Source organism: Opisthocomus hoazin, chromosome 1 (genome assembly GCF_030867145.1).
Source record: "Opisthocomus hoazin isolate bOpiHoa1 chromosome 1, bOpiHoa1.hap1, whole genome shotgun sequence".
NCBI classification, from domain to species: domain Eukaryota; kingdom Metazoa; phylum Chordata; class Aves; order Opisthocomiformes; family Opisthocomidae; genus Opisthocomus; species Opisthocomus hoazin.
The window spans coordinates 23,356,603-23,372,378 of record NC_134414.1 but is presented as its reverse complement, the minus strand read 5'-3'; the positions used below and the strand labels follow the sequence as shown (position 1 = coordinate 23,372,378).

Sequence of the window (15,776 nt, the reverse complement as noted above, 5' to 3'; positions counted from 1 at the left end):
CTAAGCACCAACGCTGAGAATGAGCACTGGAAATTTTAGAAGACTGAATCCTCACATTTTGAAGTGTAATAACCAAAGTCTAGCTGTTAAACCAGACTCACACCAAAGTTTTAAAAACAAGTCCCTGCCACCCCAGTGTACTAGTTTTGCAAGTATTTATTAGGAAATTCTGACAACCCGACTAATATTTTTATCTCCGAAAAGTTACATAAATCAGCAACGCCATAGAATCATAGAAAGTTTTGGGTTGGAAGGGACCCCTAGAGGTCACCTAGTCCAACCCCCCTGCAGCGAGGAGGGACACCGCTAACTAGATCAGGTTGCTCAGAGCCCTGTCCAGCCTGGTCTTGAATGTTTCCAGGGATGGATAGCCATGTTGCTATTTAACATGCCCCAATGATTTCAGAACAAACTTGTTCAGTTCAAACACAGTGATGTTTTCTGCAACTAACATCTTTGCACATACTCAACCAAAGCTGTAGAAAGCTACCTCTGTGTAGTCAATGCCACAATCCCTAATATAAGATTCAAAAGCCAAAATCTAGTAGCAATTCTGAACAAAATAAACTGAAATCCTGCCTCTCTCTGGCCATTCAAAATAAAAGAACCCCTCATCTTTGTAATTACAAAAATACCTAGGACATTGCCAAGAGACTGCAAAATGCCCCTCACTCAGCTAACCATAGACTGAAATTAACATGATTTCTTCACTATCAGTGTTAAGTGCTTTGCTGAATTGGGGCCTTCAGGCTGACCAAGGTGATACCCAACATTTTCAGACAGTCAGTTCACAGGCCTTAAGTAAGTTCTGGCTTTGGATGAGGGAGATGGGACTTTCAACCTTGTAACATTGCTTCAAGGTATTCTGCACTGAAAGGTGACATTTCAAAGACTGCTGTGTTTCCTGTTATCATCGGATGAATCTCTGAAAGCAAAAGCTTTATGCCTTGATATAGTTTGCAATGAGTTTGAATACCTGTGTAGTTATTATGCATGACTAAAATAAACTCTGCATTATTTTTTAAAAAAATCAACTCTAAGACACTGCAACTTTAAATCCATGTTTTTAATGTAAGATAGCATATATCCAAAGTATTTCACATATATTTGATCAAAATCCACTATAAAAATCATGGATTAATCTTTTTCTGATAAAACTTTTAAAAGCAGAAGAAGTTACGAGTAGACCATATGCTATTCTGGAAGCAAATCCTCTCCTAGTTCTTCATCAGCAAAGTCATCTTCCTCAGTTCTTTTTCTTGCTGCAGTTTTCGGTCTTTCTGCTTGTGGGCCAAGTGGATCCATGTAGGAGGCATCTAGGGTTTAAATAAATACATGTGAAACAGTTACCTGCAAGTAATTTTAGCTTTGTTTCAAACATATACAATCAGACACAGGAGTGGGGTTTAGCACTACACATCTGTAAGGTGGCTTGGAAATGCAGGCCAGAAGGAGCACATGAGCACTGAAGGAGAAGATACCACAGCCAGGAAGCAAGACGTGGCACAGGAGCAAAAGACCTCAGTGCGAGTGAGAGGAGCTGCTTTTCCCCACCACCCTTTTTTTTAATAAATTCTCTTTATTTTATTACAGTCATTAAGTGACGAAGAGGCTTTGGAAAAGTGCATAGAACTGGAAGGCTGATAAAGGAAGGGCATTTTAGGAAGTACCACGATCCACGTGGATTTGGGATTTTAAACCCCTTTGAAAATTCAGTCTTAGTGAAGAACTCATGACTGCAGAGCCACAGGAACTAATGGATGCAGCAGACAGATATTGAAAGTAATAAATATTTACATGCACCACATTTCTTAATATTTACAATTACCTTTCAGTGAGCTCTGAACAATGAAGCTAAACCCATTCTTCACATTTATTTCATTGGGAAAATGTTTTCCTAATTGTCTAATTATACATGCTCTTCCAAGAACTTACTTTTTCCATGTCTCCTCTCTCTGAGGGCCAGGAAAGTAAGAAGGTATAAGATGTCACTTGCCTATTTCTTTACTGCCGCTGCTTTCATAGGGTTCGCTTGTTCCAGGCAAAACTTTTAGTTTGGCACTCAGTCTTTCCCCTTTGGTACCACCACTGTCTGGGGAGGGGGGGGAAGTTGAAGACAAATAACATGCTGTTATGTTCTATGAAATTATGATACAAGAACAACATAAATTCAGCTACTATCTGTCAAACAAGATTTGGATGAAACCATCTTTTCATGATGGATACAGTACTCATTTGTAACAGTGGTCATTAAAACACAATGGACACTGTGTCCCTACATGTGTTTTAATTTTTTTTTTTTTTAATATATACAGCCTTATTTACTTTGGAGTAAACACATTAAAATATTTCTGCTTCAAATGCTGACATTTCAGTTGCTTATAAATTACACTCACATTTTGGAGTTAAAATAAGCTTGATAAATATAAACACTGTCACAATGTATATGGACATTTCATACGTCTGTGTGCTTACTAATATATTGGTATGATCCACCTGTTGAATGCTGTCAGGGTTAAATACAACACTAGCTTTGCTTTTAATTAGCAGAGTATATTAGGCATGTTCATGCACACAGACCATCCCGGCCCTGCGTCTCGCTGTAAACACTGCACTGGCAGCTCAGTTTGCAGCGGGGCCCCAAGGAATGTGTCGGCTCTGAGGGCTGCCTCGTGCCCAGACCACGTCAGATTAACATTCTCTTGCCACAGCAGTATTCCAGACACTTTAAATATTCTGTTCACCTCTGAATCTCTTTTTCACATTCATGGCAAGCTTTCAATCTTGCCTGCTACAACAAATTTTTATGCATCTTTTTTCTCCTAGGAGAAAATGTTTCATGTTTGGCTTAGTATATTTACAAGGCGGGATGTGCCATGCAGCCAAACACAAACATGCTCATTTACAACACGAAACAATGCTGTTATTACAAGTTCGCCATCCGTAAGGATGAAAAATGGGTTTCATTCAGCAAACATTCATTACAAAGTCTGGACTTGGCGATACATTTCCATTGTCTTATTTACTATAAAGGTTCTTTTTATAAATATTGTTACTACCTTAAAAAAACAAACAGAAACCCAAACCTTCCACAAAGATGACAAACTTTTATTTCTCTGTAAGTGCTACGGCAAACTTCAGTTTACTCAGCCCTGAATTGGAGACAATGTCTCTGCTCCAAGAAAGATCCAATACATACAGTCACATGTCAAACAGTTAATAAGTTTACAAGACATAGATTACAGCTGAAACTTCAAACCAAAGAAAACCTATTTTAATGTACATCAGCCTCCCTTGGATCAATTCCCACTGACAGGTTTCATGGGAGGAGTCAAAGCTTAACTCAGGATTTGAAGAAACTGAAAGAAATCAGCAGGTCTGATTGGGGGGGCTCAGCCCAAGGGCTGCGAAATTACAGAAGGGCCACGTCTTGACTTCAGCAGGCTTTGGAAAGGTCGGCGCAACAAGGAGGTGAGTGCTGAGCTTCAAAGGTGGTGTGGATGAAAACATTCTGAGGACAGTTTAGAGGAGAATACAAAATGTTTAACAGGGAGAGAAAGAGTAAGATAGGAGTAGACACAGAGGCTTGTGCCACGGAATACAAGTAATTTACAAAATAATGAATGAAGTTGGAAGAAGCAGTAAGGAGATGCAAAGACAGGAAAAATACAGCAGAAACTACTCTAGGGTAAGACTGAACTAGTCAAAGAATCTTCATAGGTTTAACTGGCTGGTTCCAGAAAGGAAGAACTGGATGTAATTAAAATAATAGAGGAAGAAGATATATATCAATGGTTTTCAACCGTGAAGGAGGGAAACACATGGGTTTTAGCAATACTAACAGAGGAAGGTGAAAGATTTCATATGAACTAAAAGAAGGGAAAAAAAAAAAGGACGGTAGACAAACCAAAATGGCTGGGATCAACACAATACTCACAAGCTACCCATGCATCTTACTGCCCTAAACCAAACAACTGAAAACAGAAGCCTTCTTGGACATCCTAGGACCCATAAATTTTATTAGGGCTACATCCAAGAAGGGAATGAAGCAGTAAATCCAAAATTTGAAGCCAGATTTTCCCCTCTTTTCTCTCTCCACCTAGCGGATATCCAACCCGTGAAGTATGCAAACCTGCCTCCCCCGCATAGCTTTGAAGTTCCATAAGCACTTATTGCTATGATTGTTGCCCAAAACGACCACCCTGAGCAGCAAGATGCCTGCAGGATGTTCAGCATGTGACCTTGGTGCGTAAACTCCTCTTTCTGTTTATGAGCCAATACAGTAAATGGAATTTTGAGTGCTGTTACAGTGAGCAAATGTAGCTGTTCACACAAATGTAGCTTTTTAGGCTTCAGACTTGATTCAGTTGCCCAAACACACTATTTACTGCATTTAATGAACTGAACCAACTCACCCAAGGGTTAGATTAATGCTAGAAGTAGTGCAAGGGAAGCAGCAAGAACATACGACCAGGAATGGGAAGGAAAAGAAGTGCTGAAGGGGGCTGGACTGTTCTTTCCAGAAGCAGCAAGTTAATTGATGGGTATCTCCCACCTTGACTAAATGCACCCTGGAAAATAACTATGAGGAGTAAGTGTCAATGGGCACAGTGTCCTCTTAACGCTTACACAGTAAAAACATATGGATGCCTTGCTAGGTTAAAGATGTGTCTAAACTGGTTTATTGTCCATACAAAAGAACAAGACGCTTAGGGAAGAGCATCATAAGTAGAGCAAGAATTTACGGTAGCTCTCCAAGAATAATCTCCTAGCCTCCAAAAATTTGTAGACCAAAAGCATGTGTTTTGGGGGAGGGGGCAGCTCTTCATATTTAATAATGGATTGACTGATTTATTCTCCAAGAACTTGTTCAGTCTTCCCTTGAGCCGCTGTGAGTTCCACCTTTCATTTCCTCTAAACCTACCGATCTAGCCCCACCTCACCACAGAAAGGAGCACCCGGCCCTTTCTGCCCTGCATCGCATCCCCCGCCACACACTGGCAAGTGGTAGCAGGCTGTGCTGGAGCAGGTTCCTGGTACATTTAAAACTAACCCAATGAAAGCTTCTTCTCAAATGGGTCAGCAAAGTAACGCAGCTCACCTTACCTCTATGGGACCATTATATCTACAATGAGAGTGAAGGGAAGGTTAACATCTCTTTTGGTAGCAGCCCACAATTAGTTTAAATTAAGCTAAGATGCAAAACAGCATCAAGTCTCCACGGACTACACTATGCTCTGAGGATGCCTAAAAATGCAGAAGAGGAGCATCTTTCACTTTAAAGTACATCTGGAAGAGAACAAGAGGTGATCTACCTTACACGGAGATGTCTGACAGCAGCTCAGGAAGCAAGAGGTCTGGCTTCAATGCCTTCTTTCACCTGAGAGAGTTCAAACCACAGCTCCATCCCTCAGGAGATGTCCTAGCTGCTGAGCCGTTTGGGGCAAGGCTTTTCTTGACACTCTGCCATGGGGTACAGGATTTGGCTGCCAATGTGGCAGCTATTAAAAATTCTGCTGACCATACAATATGATCTGCCAGAAGTTAAAATCTCATCTTGAAATTAATTTTTGTAGTCCTACTTGCAGATGATTCATCTACATGTTTTTATTCAGTATACATACATAATTTGGTCAAACATTTTATACACATTCCAGCTTTTGGATTATGGGAATGAAACTAACTTTCAAGTAACACATAGAAAAACCCCAAAGGTAACAGCGGGACAAAGGATAATAATAAAACCTCTGGATGAAAGGCTTTTTTGTAGAGTTTTTCTCTACTAACAGTACAGCTTTGAGTGTTAACATCCGCCTGACTGCACTTGCAATCACAGGACTACAGGTAGACATTTCTCAAACTGCACCTGAATTCTATCTGCATTACTCTAGTAACCATACAAACACATGCTCCTAATTAAAGTTTTTGAATAATGGACAACCAGTGCTGAACTAAATTGCTCTCTGTATCCAAGAAAACCTTCACTGCAATTAATACATACTCATTGTTTATTTACTTATTGTACTGTCATTTAAAAGGTATGCTATTGCCATAACTTGCGAGGAAGCCGGTCGCAGCGTACTCACTCTGGGTTGATGATGGGGACACCTACACGTAAACTGACTGCAGGAACATGGCTCCAGATTCCAGTTGAAAAAGCAACAGGAACTGATTAAGCAGAGCTGGCCAATATATTTTCAAATAACTGATTTATAAATATATTTACTCTGAAAGAGATTATACTTGAAACTTGGATTATTATGCTGACATTATCTTCCTCTCAGTCTGTGTGCAACAGCATTAACTGAGAGCTATGCATATAAAGACATAAATAATATACTCTACATTCTGATATCTGTTAGAGTGCATTCCTTTCTCTCATCTGTTTAAAAGTTATGCTCACAGAGTTATATATAGGATATTTAATTAAATTATTGTATTCTAACTATAATGTGTTCTGTTCATTCAGATTTCTTCAACTTTCATATAAAAACTAATTTGAACTAATTCCTTCACTAATAATTTTAAAAAGAATCAAATTATAAAACTTATTTTTTAAAAAATTATTCATTTTATATGACAGAATAATGAATAATGCAACATTCTGCAGAATTAATCTTATTTTGGAATAATCCTATTTTAGGCAGTGACATCCAGCAAAAAAGATTCTAAAACTCTGTAGGTGTTTCTGTACTTCCTACTTAGAAAGTTACCTGTGTGTATATCACTTCGGCCCATAAAATCCATGACTTCATATTTATTTTTTAAAGGACTCTCAGTAGTTGCAATTACAGTGATGAGACTACTGGATCAGAAATTCCTTCACTATCACAAAGGACAGAAATTAGAATTTTTAGTACCATTTTACTTATCAGGAAAAAAAAAATATCAGCGTGTAAGGTGGTTCGGTAATCTACCTCCTCTGTAAAACGTTTATGTAACAAAGTGCACAGTGGGCTAATGCTTTTAAAGACTGCAGATGCTTCACTAAATCCAGAATGTGTTTAAATGTGACTCTGCGTCTTTCGTATTCGAGGTGGAGACATCATCTTTGGAGAAAAGAGGACTTTGGTTTGGTTTAACCAAAGAGAACAGTAAGTTCATAGAATCACAGAATGGTTTGGGTTGGAAAGGACCTTGTAGATCACCTAGTTCCAACCCCCCTGCCATGGGCAGCAACACCTTCCACCAAACCAGTTTGCTCAAAGCCCCATCCAACCTGGCCTTGAACACTGCCAGGGACGGGGGCATCCACAGCTTCTCTGGGCAACCTGTGCCAGTGCCTCACCACCCTCACAGTAAATAATTTTCTTATATCTAATCTAAGTGAACCCTCTTTCAGTTTAAAGCCATTACCCCTATCACCACATGCCCTTGTAAAAAGTCCCTCTCCAGCTTTCTTGTAGGTCCCTTCAGATACTGAAAGGCCTCAATAAGGTCTCCTCGGAGCCTTCTCTTCTCCACACTGAAAAGCCGCAACTCTCTCAGCCTTTCCTCATAGCAGAGGTGCTCCAGCCCTCATTTCATTTTTGTGGCCTCCTCTGGCCCCGCTCCAACAGGCCCAGGTCTTTCCTGTGCTGAGGGCTCCAGAGCTGGATGCAGGGCTCCAGGTGGGATCTCACCAGAGCAGAGCAGAGGTGCAGAATCACCTCCCTTGACCTGCTGGCCACGCTGCTTTTGATGCAGTCCATGACACGGTTGGCCTTCTGGGCTGCAAGCACACATTGCTGGGTCATGTTGAGCTTCTCATCAACCAGCACCCCCAAGTCCTTCTCAGCAGGGCTGCTCTCAATCCATTCTCTGCACAGCCTGTATTTGTGCTTGGGATTGCCCCGACCCAGGTGCAGGACCTTGCACCTGGCCTTGTTGAACCTCATGAGGTTCATACGGGCCCAACTCTCAAGCCTGTCAAGGTCCCTCTGGACGGCATCCTGTCCCTCAGGCCTGTCAACCACACCACACAGCTCGGTGTTGTCAGCAAACTTGCTGAGGGTGCACTCAATCCCACTGCCCATGTTACCAACAAAGATACTAAACAGCACCAGTCCCAGTACTGACCCGAGGAACGCTACTTGTTATTGGTCTCCACTTGGACACAGAGATGTTGACCACAACTTTGAGTGCAACCATCCAGCCAATTCCTTATCCACCGAGGGGTCCAATCCACTTTCATCAAATCCATGTGTCTCCAATTTAGAGACAAGGATGTCATGCAGGACAGCATCAAATGCTTTGCATGAGTCCAGCTAGATTACATCAGTTGCTCTTCCCTTATCCACTAACACTGTAACCCTGTCGCAGAAGGCCACCAGATTTGTCAGGCACAATTTGCCCTTAGTGAAGCCATGTTGGCTGTCACCAATCACCTCCCTATCATCCTCCTGGTGCCTTAGCATAGTTTCCAGGAGGATCTGCTCCATGATCTTGCCAGGCATAGAGGTGAGACTGACTGGCCTGTAGTTCCCCAGGTCTTCCTTTTTTCCCTTTTTTACAAATGAGGGTTATGTTTCCCCTTTTCTAGTCAGTGGGAACTTCACCGGACTGCCACGACTTCTCAGATATCATGGACAGTGGCTTAGCAACTTCATCGGCCAGTTCTTGCAAGACCTGTGGCTGCACCTCATCAGGTCCCATGGACTTGTGCACCTTCAGGTTCCTTACATCATCTCAAACCTGATCTTCTCTTCTTCTTCTCTACTTCTACAGGTATGTCAGCCGGAAAAAGATGGTCAAAGAAAGCGTACCCCCGCTCAGGAGTGAGACCGGCAAACTGGCAACAGCAGATGAGGAGAAAGCTGAGGTACTCAACAACATTTTTGCCTCAGTCTTCACTGGCAACCTCTCTCCTCACCCCTCCCGAGTCGATGGATGGCATAAAGGAGACCAGGACGGTAAAATCCCTCCAGCTGTAAGTGAAGACCAGGTTCAGGACCTCCTGAAGAACCTAAACGTACAGAATTCCATGGGACCTGATGAGATGCATCCCAGAGTCCTGAGGGAACTGGCTGCTCTAGTTGCCAAGCCACTCTCCATGATATTTGAAAAGTCATGGCAGTCAGGGGAAGTCCCCAGTGACTGGAAAAAGGGAAACATTGTGCCCCTTTTCAAAAAGGGTAGAAAGGAAGACCCTGGGAACTACCGACCTGTCAGCCTCGCCTCTGTGCCTGGGAAGATCATGGAACAGATCCTCCTAGAAGATATGCTAAGGCACATGGAGGCCAGGGAGGTGACTCGAGACAGCCAGCATGGCTTCACCAAGGGCAAGTCCTGCCTCACCAACCTAGAGGCTTTCTATGATGGTGTAACAACAAGGGTGGACAAGGGAAAACCAATGGATGTCATCTATCTGGATTTTTGTAAAGCCTTTGACACAGCCCCCCACAACATCCTTCTCTCTAAATTGGAGAGCCATGGATTTGATGGGTGGACCGTTCGGTGGATAAGGAATTGGTTGGATGGTCACAGCCAAAGGGTAGTGGTCAACGGCTCAATGTCCGGAGGAAGACCAGTGACGAGTGGAGTCCCTCAGGGGTCCGTACTGGGACCGGTGCTGTTCAATGTATTTATCAATGACATGGACAGCGACATCGAGTGTACCCTCAGCAAGTTTGCAGATGACACCAAGCTGAGTGGTATGGTTGAGACACCAGAAGGACGGGATGCCATCCAGAGGGACCTGGACAAGCTGGAGAGGTGGGCCTGTGTGAACCTCATGAGGTTCAACAAGGCCAAGTGCAAGGTCCTACACCTGGGTCGGGGTAATCCCCGGTATCAATACAGGCTGGCGGATGAAAGGATCGAGAGCAACCCTGCTGAGAGGGACTTGGGGGTACTGATAGACAAAAGGCTGGACATGAGCCGGCAATGTGCGCTGGCAGCCCAAAGGGCCAACCGTGTCCTGGGCTGCATCAAGAGCAGCGTGGCCAGCAGGTCGAGAGAGGTGATTCTGCCCCTCTACTCTGCTCTGGTGAGACCTCACCTGGAGTACTGCGTTCAGCTCTGGAGCCCTCAGCACAAGAAGGACATGGAACTGTTGGAGTGGGTCCAAAGGAGGGCTACAAAAATGATCCGAGGGCTGGAGCACCTCTCCTATGAGGACAGGCTGAGAGAGTTGGGCTTGTTCAGCCTGGAGAAGAGAAGGCTGCGGGGAGACCTGATTGCAGCCTTTCAGTACTTAAAGGGAGCCTATAGGAAAGATGGGGACAATCTTTTTAGTAGAGACAGCAGCGACAGGACGAGGGGTAATGGTTTTAAACTAAAACAGGGTAGGTTTAGGCTGGATATAAGGAAGAAATTCTTTACAATGAGGGTGGTGAAACACTGGAACGGGTTGCCCAGAGAGGTGGTGGAGGCCCCATCCCTGGAAACATTCAAGACCAGGTTGGACAGGGCTCTGAGCAACCTGATCTAGTTAGCGGTGTCCCTGCTCGCTGCGGGGGGGTTGGACGAGATGACCTCTAGGGGTCCCTTCCAACCCAAAACTTTCTATGATTCTATGATTCTCCTACAGTGGGCAGTTCTTCATCCTTCTAGTCCTTGCCTTTGCCTCCTGTGACTTGGGCAGTGTGGCTGGAGCACTTGCCAGTGAAGACTGAGACAAAAAAGACGTTGAGTACCTCAGCCTTCTCCACATCCCGGGTAACCAGGTCTCCCACTTCCTTCTGGAAAGGGCCCACAGTTTCCCTAGCCTTCCTTTTATCACCGACATGCCTAGAGAAGTTTTTCTTGTTGCCCTGGATGTCCCTGACCAGATGTAACTATCAGGGCTTCAGCTTTCCTAACCTGATCCCTGGCTCCTCAGACAATTTTTTCGTATTCCTCCAAGGCTGCCCGTCTTTGCTTCCACCCTCTGTAGGCTAAGTTCAGCATAGCAGGCAGAATACTGTATTAAAATTGAGAAACGGCATGGGAAGCAGATGCAATTTTTTAACTCCACTGCAGTTCATTTTGATTTGAAATTCTGTTAAATCAAAATTGTTTCTAGTGTGTCAGTTAAGCTAACTCCTTAGGCGAGCTCAGATGAAGAAAACAGATTAAGATGTTCTCTTCACTCAAGTATTTTCCCTGTCTGTTTATAAAAAGAAAGGTTTTGGGTTTTCTTGTACACACAACCAATGGAACCATCCCACAACAATTTGTAATTAATGAGGCATCAACAAGCACAAACACCCCACAAAATACTAGTGGTCATGAAGTCCTGGCTGCAGGATAACAGGAGAATCTCTTGCCTCAATCACAGTGAAAATTATTCGGGATGCTTATTGCCCTAACATCTATCACATCACTTGCATGTTACCTGAGGACATCCCTATGTGCTGGTAAAGGATGTCTGAATACAGGATGTTTGTTTGGGATGGACAAACCCATTTGCCACTGACACCATCACAGGTGGAATGAAAAGGGGAAAAGATACCTTAATTATTCTCCCACTGTTTCCTTCCCAAATTCATCTGGACAGGCTCAGGTAACGGGGATAATGCAAAGTGCTCAGCCTTTCACCTTCCGAACTCAGCACTGCTGCTTTGGGCTCCTGTCCGAGACTTCACAGCTCCTCTCAGCCAGTACACTACTCCCCTCTCGCTCTGGCTCCTCATTCAGGGTGGAGAGCAAATGCCGAGACCAAGTAAACACTGCTATGGTAATGTATTCCTTACGATCAGGGGGGCTGGAACCAGATGATCTTCAAGGACCCTTTCCAACCCTTACTATTCTATGATTCTATGATTCTGTACCTTTCCTTATCTATGAAAGGCCTTATGCTATTGAAGAGTAAAAAATCTCTTAGTGTCCTAACTTCTAAATTCTGGATGTTAATTATCACATCTCTGCAAAACACAAAAAAGTGAGTATGAAAACAAGAAAACCTTATTGAAAAGGAAATCTTTGAGAACTCAGATGTACTGCTTGCTCCCTTCAGGTTTTTAGAGTTGTTTGGGCTCATTTGTTTTTTTTTCTTTTTCCTCCTTTTTTTTTTTTCCAAGTGAAAAAGAAGAATTTTGAGGGAGTGTACCAATGTAATCTGTTTCCAATATGAATCAAAAAGACTGAAAATCATAAATCTGATATTCCTGGGGAGAAGAAAATTTCACTTTTTATAACAAGAGTGAACGAATGTGTTCAGTTTTGGGTAGGCATCTTAGATCTAATGCTTGTCCTTCTCATAGGACAAGAGCAGGCTTTGACTGACATCAATACAGATGTTAGTTTTCTTCATCTCTCTTTTTCCATTCTGTCTACCATTCATACATATACTAATCATATTCTTCATATGCTTTGGTGCATCTCCTGTACCTTCTGTTTTAGTTTATGTTCGCAAAGTAGTAGGTGTCCTATTAAGTACAAACCCTGCTGACTTAGTGCTCTTTCTTCTTAGTGACCTCTTTAAAACCAATTTTAAATCATATTTGCTAAAACAAGGAAGTCTGAACTACTAATATTCCTACTACAAATAACTATATAGGGATAAAATACTCAGGAAAAAAAAATCTGTTAGGAATGCAAGTAAGTATGGGGACAGTGAGCTATTAAGAGGAAAGAAATAAAACACACATCATACCTAAAATATTTGGAATGCACACACAACTCATTTCGCTAGTAAGTACTTTAATTTAGCTAGTAAGTACTAAAGTAAGGAGGATTCCATGCTTCACTGGGTTCGGTAATGATGGCAAATCCCTCATACAGTGTAGGAAAATGATCCCTTTTGGTCCTGGCAACACCACTGGAAAAGCCGAATCTTAAAATGTATACAAATGTTTCTTTTTTTTTTAAATTTAGTTTGAAGACATTAATTTATCAAAAGTGTACTAAGATTCTGAAATAAAATAACGCATGTTTGTATTTCATATGTGTCTTCATACAGGCCATGTACAGAAACATCTCACACTACAAAATACAGACTCACCACCCAGGTGAATAATGCCAAACATTGGACAAAATAATGTTTGGGTTTTCAGGTTTCAGCCATCCTCAGTTAAAGGTAGGCAACCTACAACATAGTCCTTAACATCTGTTGCTGTGAGAGTGCAGCTTCTTCCCTGATAAGGTTCCCCAGAGTCAACATTATTAGTTAAAACTGCACAATGCCTTTGACTCATTCTAAAAATGTAAGTAGTACATCTCACCACAACTTTCAATTAGGAATCCTCGCAGAAAGTTAATTCCAGGGTCAATACAGGACCTTCTTTGTACCTCTGCTTGTTTGGTGAGTCATTTCCAGAAAGCCTGGATCTTTGGCACTGAATTTGTATAATGGAGACTTCTCAATATGCTCTTACAAAGACCTGTTCCCAAACTGTTTTCTTCCATTCTTTCATGAATTTGACATATCTTGAGCAACAAGCTAAGAATTATTGACAGGATAAATTCTAGGTCAGTTCTGACCCTCCTTACCCTCTCATCTTCTTTATGTTAGCATCCTAAATGTCTGCATTTGCTCTTCTCCTGTTACTCTGGTTATGGGGGGAAAGAGTAGTGTCTTGGAATTACTAGAGCTTGCAGTCAATGTTTCTCCTGTGTTCAGCTTTCGAGAGGAGGGGAAGGGATGGTTTTTGTTTTTTTTGGTTTTTTTTTAGTTTTTAAGAAGAGACAAATTTCCACACATATATTTCTGTCTTTAAAAGAAGTATTGACAAACTGGTAATCTGGGGGATTAATGTTGTTTTAGCATCTTTCCAGCTTGGTTGTTATTTATATCCTCTTTTGCTAAATTACTGACTTGCTCTCTCCCTCTATCCCGACAACACACCCGTTTTTCACTAATAAGGGTAGGGATAATTACAAAATATTGCTGTAAGAGAAGAGACCCTTTGTGCCATTTGGCTGTATGCCTGATGCAATGTTTTGCACAGCTGTAAATACCCTTGCCTGCTGCCAATGCTGCTCTACATTTCTATTTATTATAAGCCAAAGCGGATCTCCACTTTACGACAGAAAACCGGTCCCCATGCTGTCTCACGCTGCTGTTTTGCTGGCACCTCTAGCTGGCTCCCTGATCACAGAGTGCACGTAACAAAGGAGAGTCCAGAAATGTTTCCATCCCTCTCTGTTATCAAAACAGGGAACTTCACCCCAAGAATTACTTTGGCCTGAGGCCCAGAACAGGTAAAATTCAACCCTAGGTGAATGGTGGTTTTTCTACATATCAAGAAATGATTTAAAAGCTTCTCTAGTGAAACTACTGAGCTGAGCAAGGAATGAAATCTCGCTCAAGCATCCAACACTCATTCTTAACCCTTAGAGAACTCAGGAGAGCAGTCTTCATAAATCTAACAGCATTCTAAGGTCATCTTAAGATCACACTAGTAATTTCCACGACTTTTCATGACCCTACAGAATTAGATAAATGCAGTAAACCATCTGCTATGTAGGTGGAGAAATAAAATTACCAAATATGAAAAAAAAAATCCATCAATTATTTCTCTGTAAAAGGAAGGGAAGAGAGGCAAGAATTTATAGGGGATATCTTTTTAAGAGACCCACCAACATTAAGATAAACCAAACACAGAAAACAAAGAAATCATTTCCTATTTAGGTCAAAACCAATTTTTTTCCAGGTGGCTGAAGTAGCCTGATATCTGCTAGTTCCTTAGAGCAAAAGCGGGGAACAGTTAGGTTTAACATTACTAACATTTCATGGATTTAATAATGGGAGGGAAAAATCATTAGCTCTACAATATGCAGACTACCCAGTGCAGAAGAGACAGAGCAGGCCAGTTTCCAGACTTACATTGCTAGAGTTTTACATTTATGAAAGTCATCATTGTAAATCTATAGAAGCAGAGAGACTTAGTAGTCAAAGAGCAAGTTTTCCTCTGTGGAAGACTTCAGTACTTCAACTCTACTATACTGGGAAAAGGGGAAGAATGAGCTCAAAGACAGTACGGGGGTCTTCTTATTACGGAGCTGGTTGCACAGAATAGCCTCTTGAATTTGTAACAAACACCTAACAACAGACTAGACGGTGGGCACAAAATTCCCTTTTCTCCATGTTAAATAAAGACACAACGAATTCCTGTTTTTCATGGCTTACACATTCTGTTTTATTATAATAAAGGATTCCTTATAGTGAATATTCCAAAGTTAATTGGATAAAAATGTTCAAGACCACAGTACTGAAAAGAAGTAGAAATTTAGCTTTAGGAATACACTGAGATCTGCATATAAAGCACAAATCTTAAAACAAATGTGTGCTACTATACTGGTCGAGGTTTCATACAGCAATGAGATAATCAAAAAGTATGAAACAAAATTTGTGAAGTACTTGCATATTACTCAGTGCATATTTGTGCGCATTTCAAAACGTAAGGAGGTTTTACAAAAGCTTTTAAGAAAAACTATTTTCTTTAGGATGCTGACAAATCTGATATTTAAGCAGAGGCATTAAGTACTTACCACCCCCAGCATTTCCTTCTCTGCGGCTACGTGCACTGCCATCTCTGCCAGACTTTATGCGCTGGAGAACAGTGAAACAGGTTTGAAAAGAACAGAACAAAAACCCCATTTAGTAATTTACATTAGGAATAATTAGTGAAAACTCAGCTTATTAATAAAACAGTAGAACATTAAACTAGGCTTACTATACCGTAACTAATAAACCTTGGTTTTTCAATACACAAAATTGTCCTTAATGTCAGTGTTAAATCCAGTGTTTACATATAACAAAAGTTCTATGAAATTCAGCTAGAATATCTCAATAAATTCTTTTTCTTCAGATAAAGCTTATATGAGGAATGTGCCTAAAAATAGTTCAGAGGTACCTTTGTAAAGTACAGCTG

The 15,776-nt window shown here is 41.6% G+C and overlaps 1 protein-coding gene across 4 annotated transcripts in view; it reads right to left on the bottom strand.

The window, feature by feature from the left end:
• Positions 1 to 1,067: 1,067 nt before the first annotated feature.
• Positions 1,068 to 15,776, bottom strand: part of IFT88 (intraflagellar transport 88) — a 56,556-nt gene continuing 41,847 nt past the window's right edge. For 3 of the 4 annotated variants that reach the window (XM_075419047.1, XM_075419037.1, XM_075419056.1), the window contains 3 exons: positions 15,394 to 15,454; positions 1,997 to 2,092; positions 1,068 to 1,316 (listed from right to left, as the gene is read on the bottom strand). In XM_075419047.1, coding sequence (XP_075275162.1) covers positions 1,195 to 1,316; positions 1,997 to 2,092; positions 15,394 to 15,454 — 279 coding nt within the window. In that variant the 3' untranslated portion in view covers positions 1,068 to 1,194. The remainder of the gene's footprint in view (positions 1,317 to 1,996; positions 2,093 to 15,393; positions 15,455 to 15,776) is intronic. The other variant, XM_075419064.1, reaches the window with a different exon arrangement.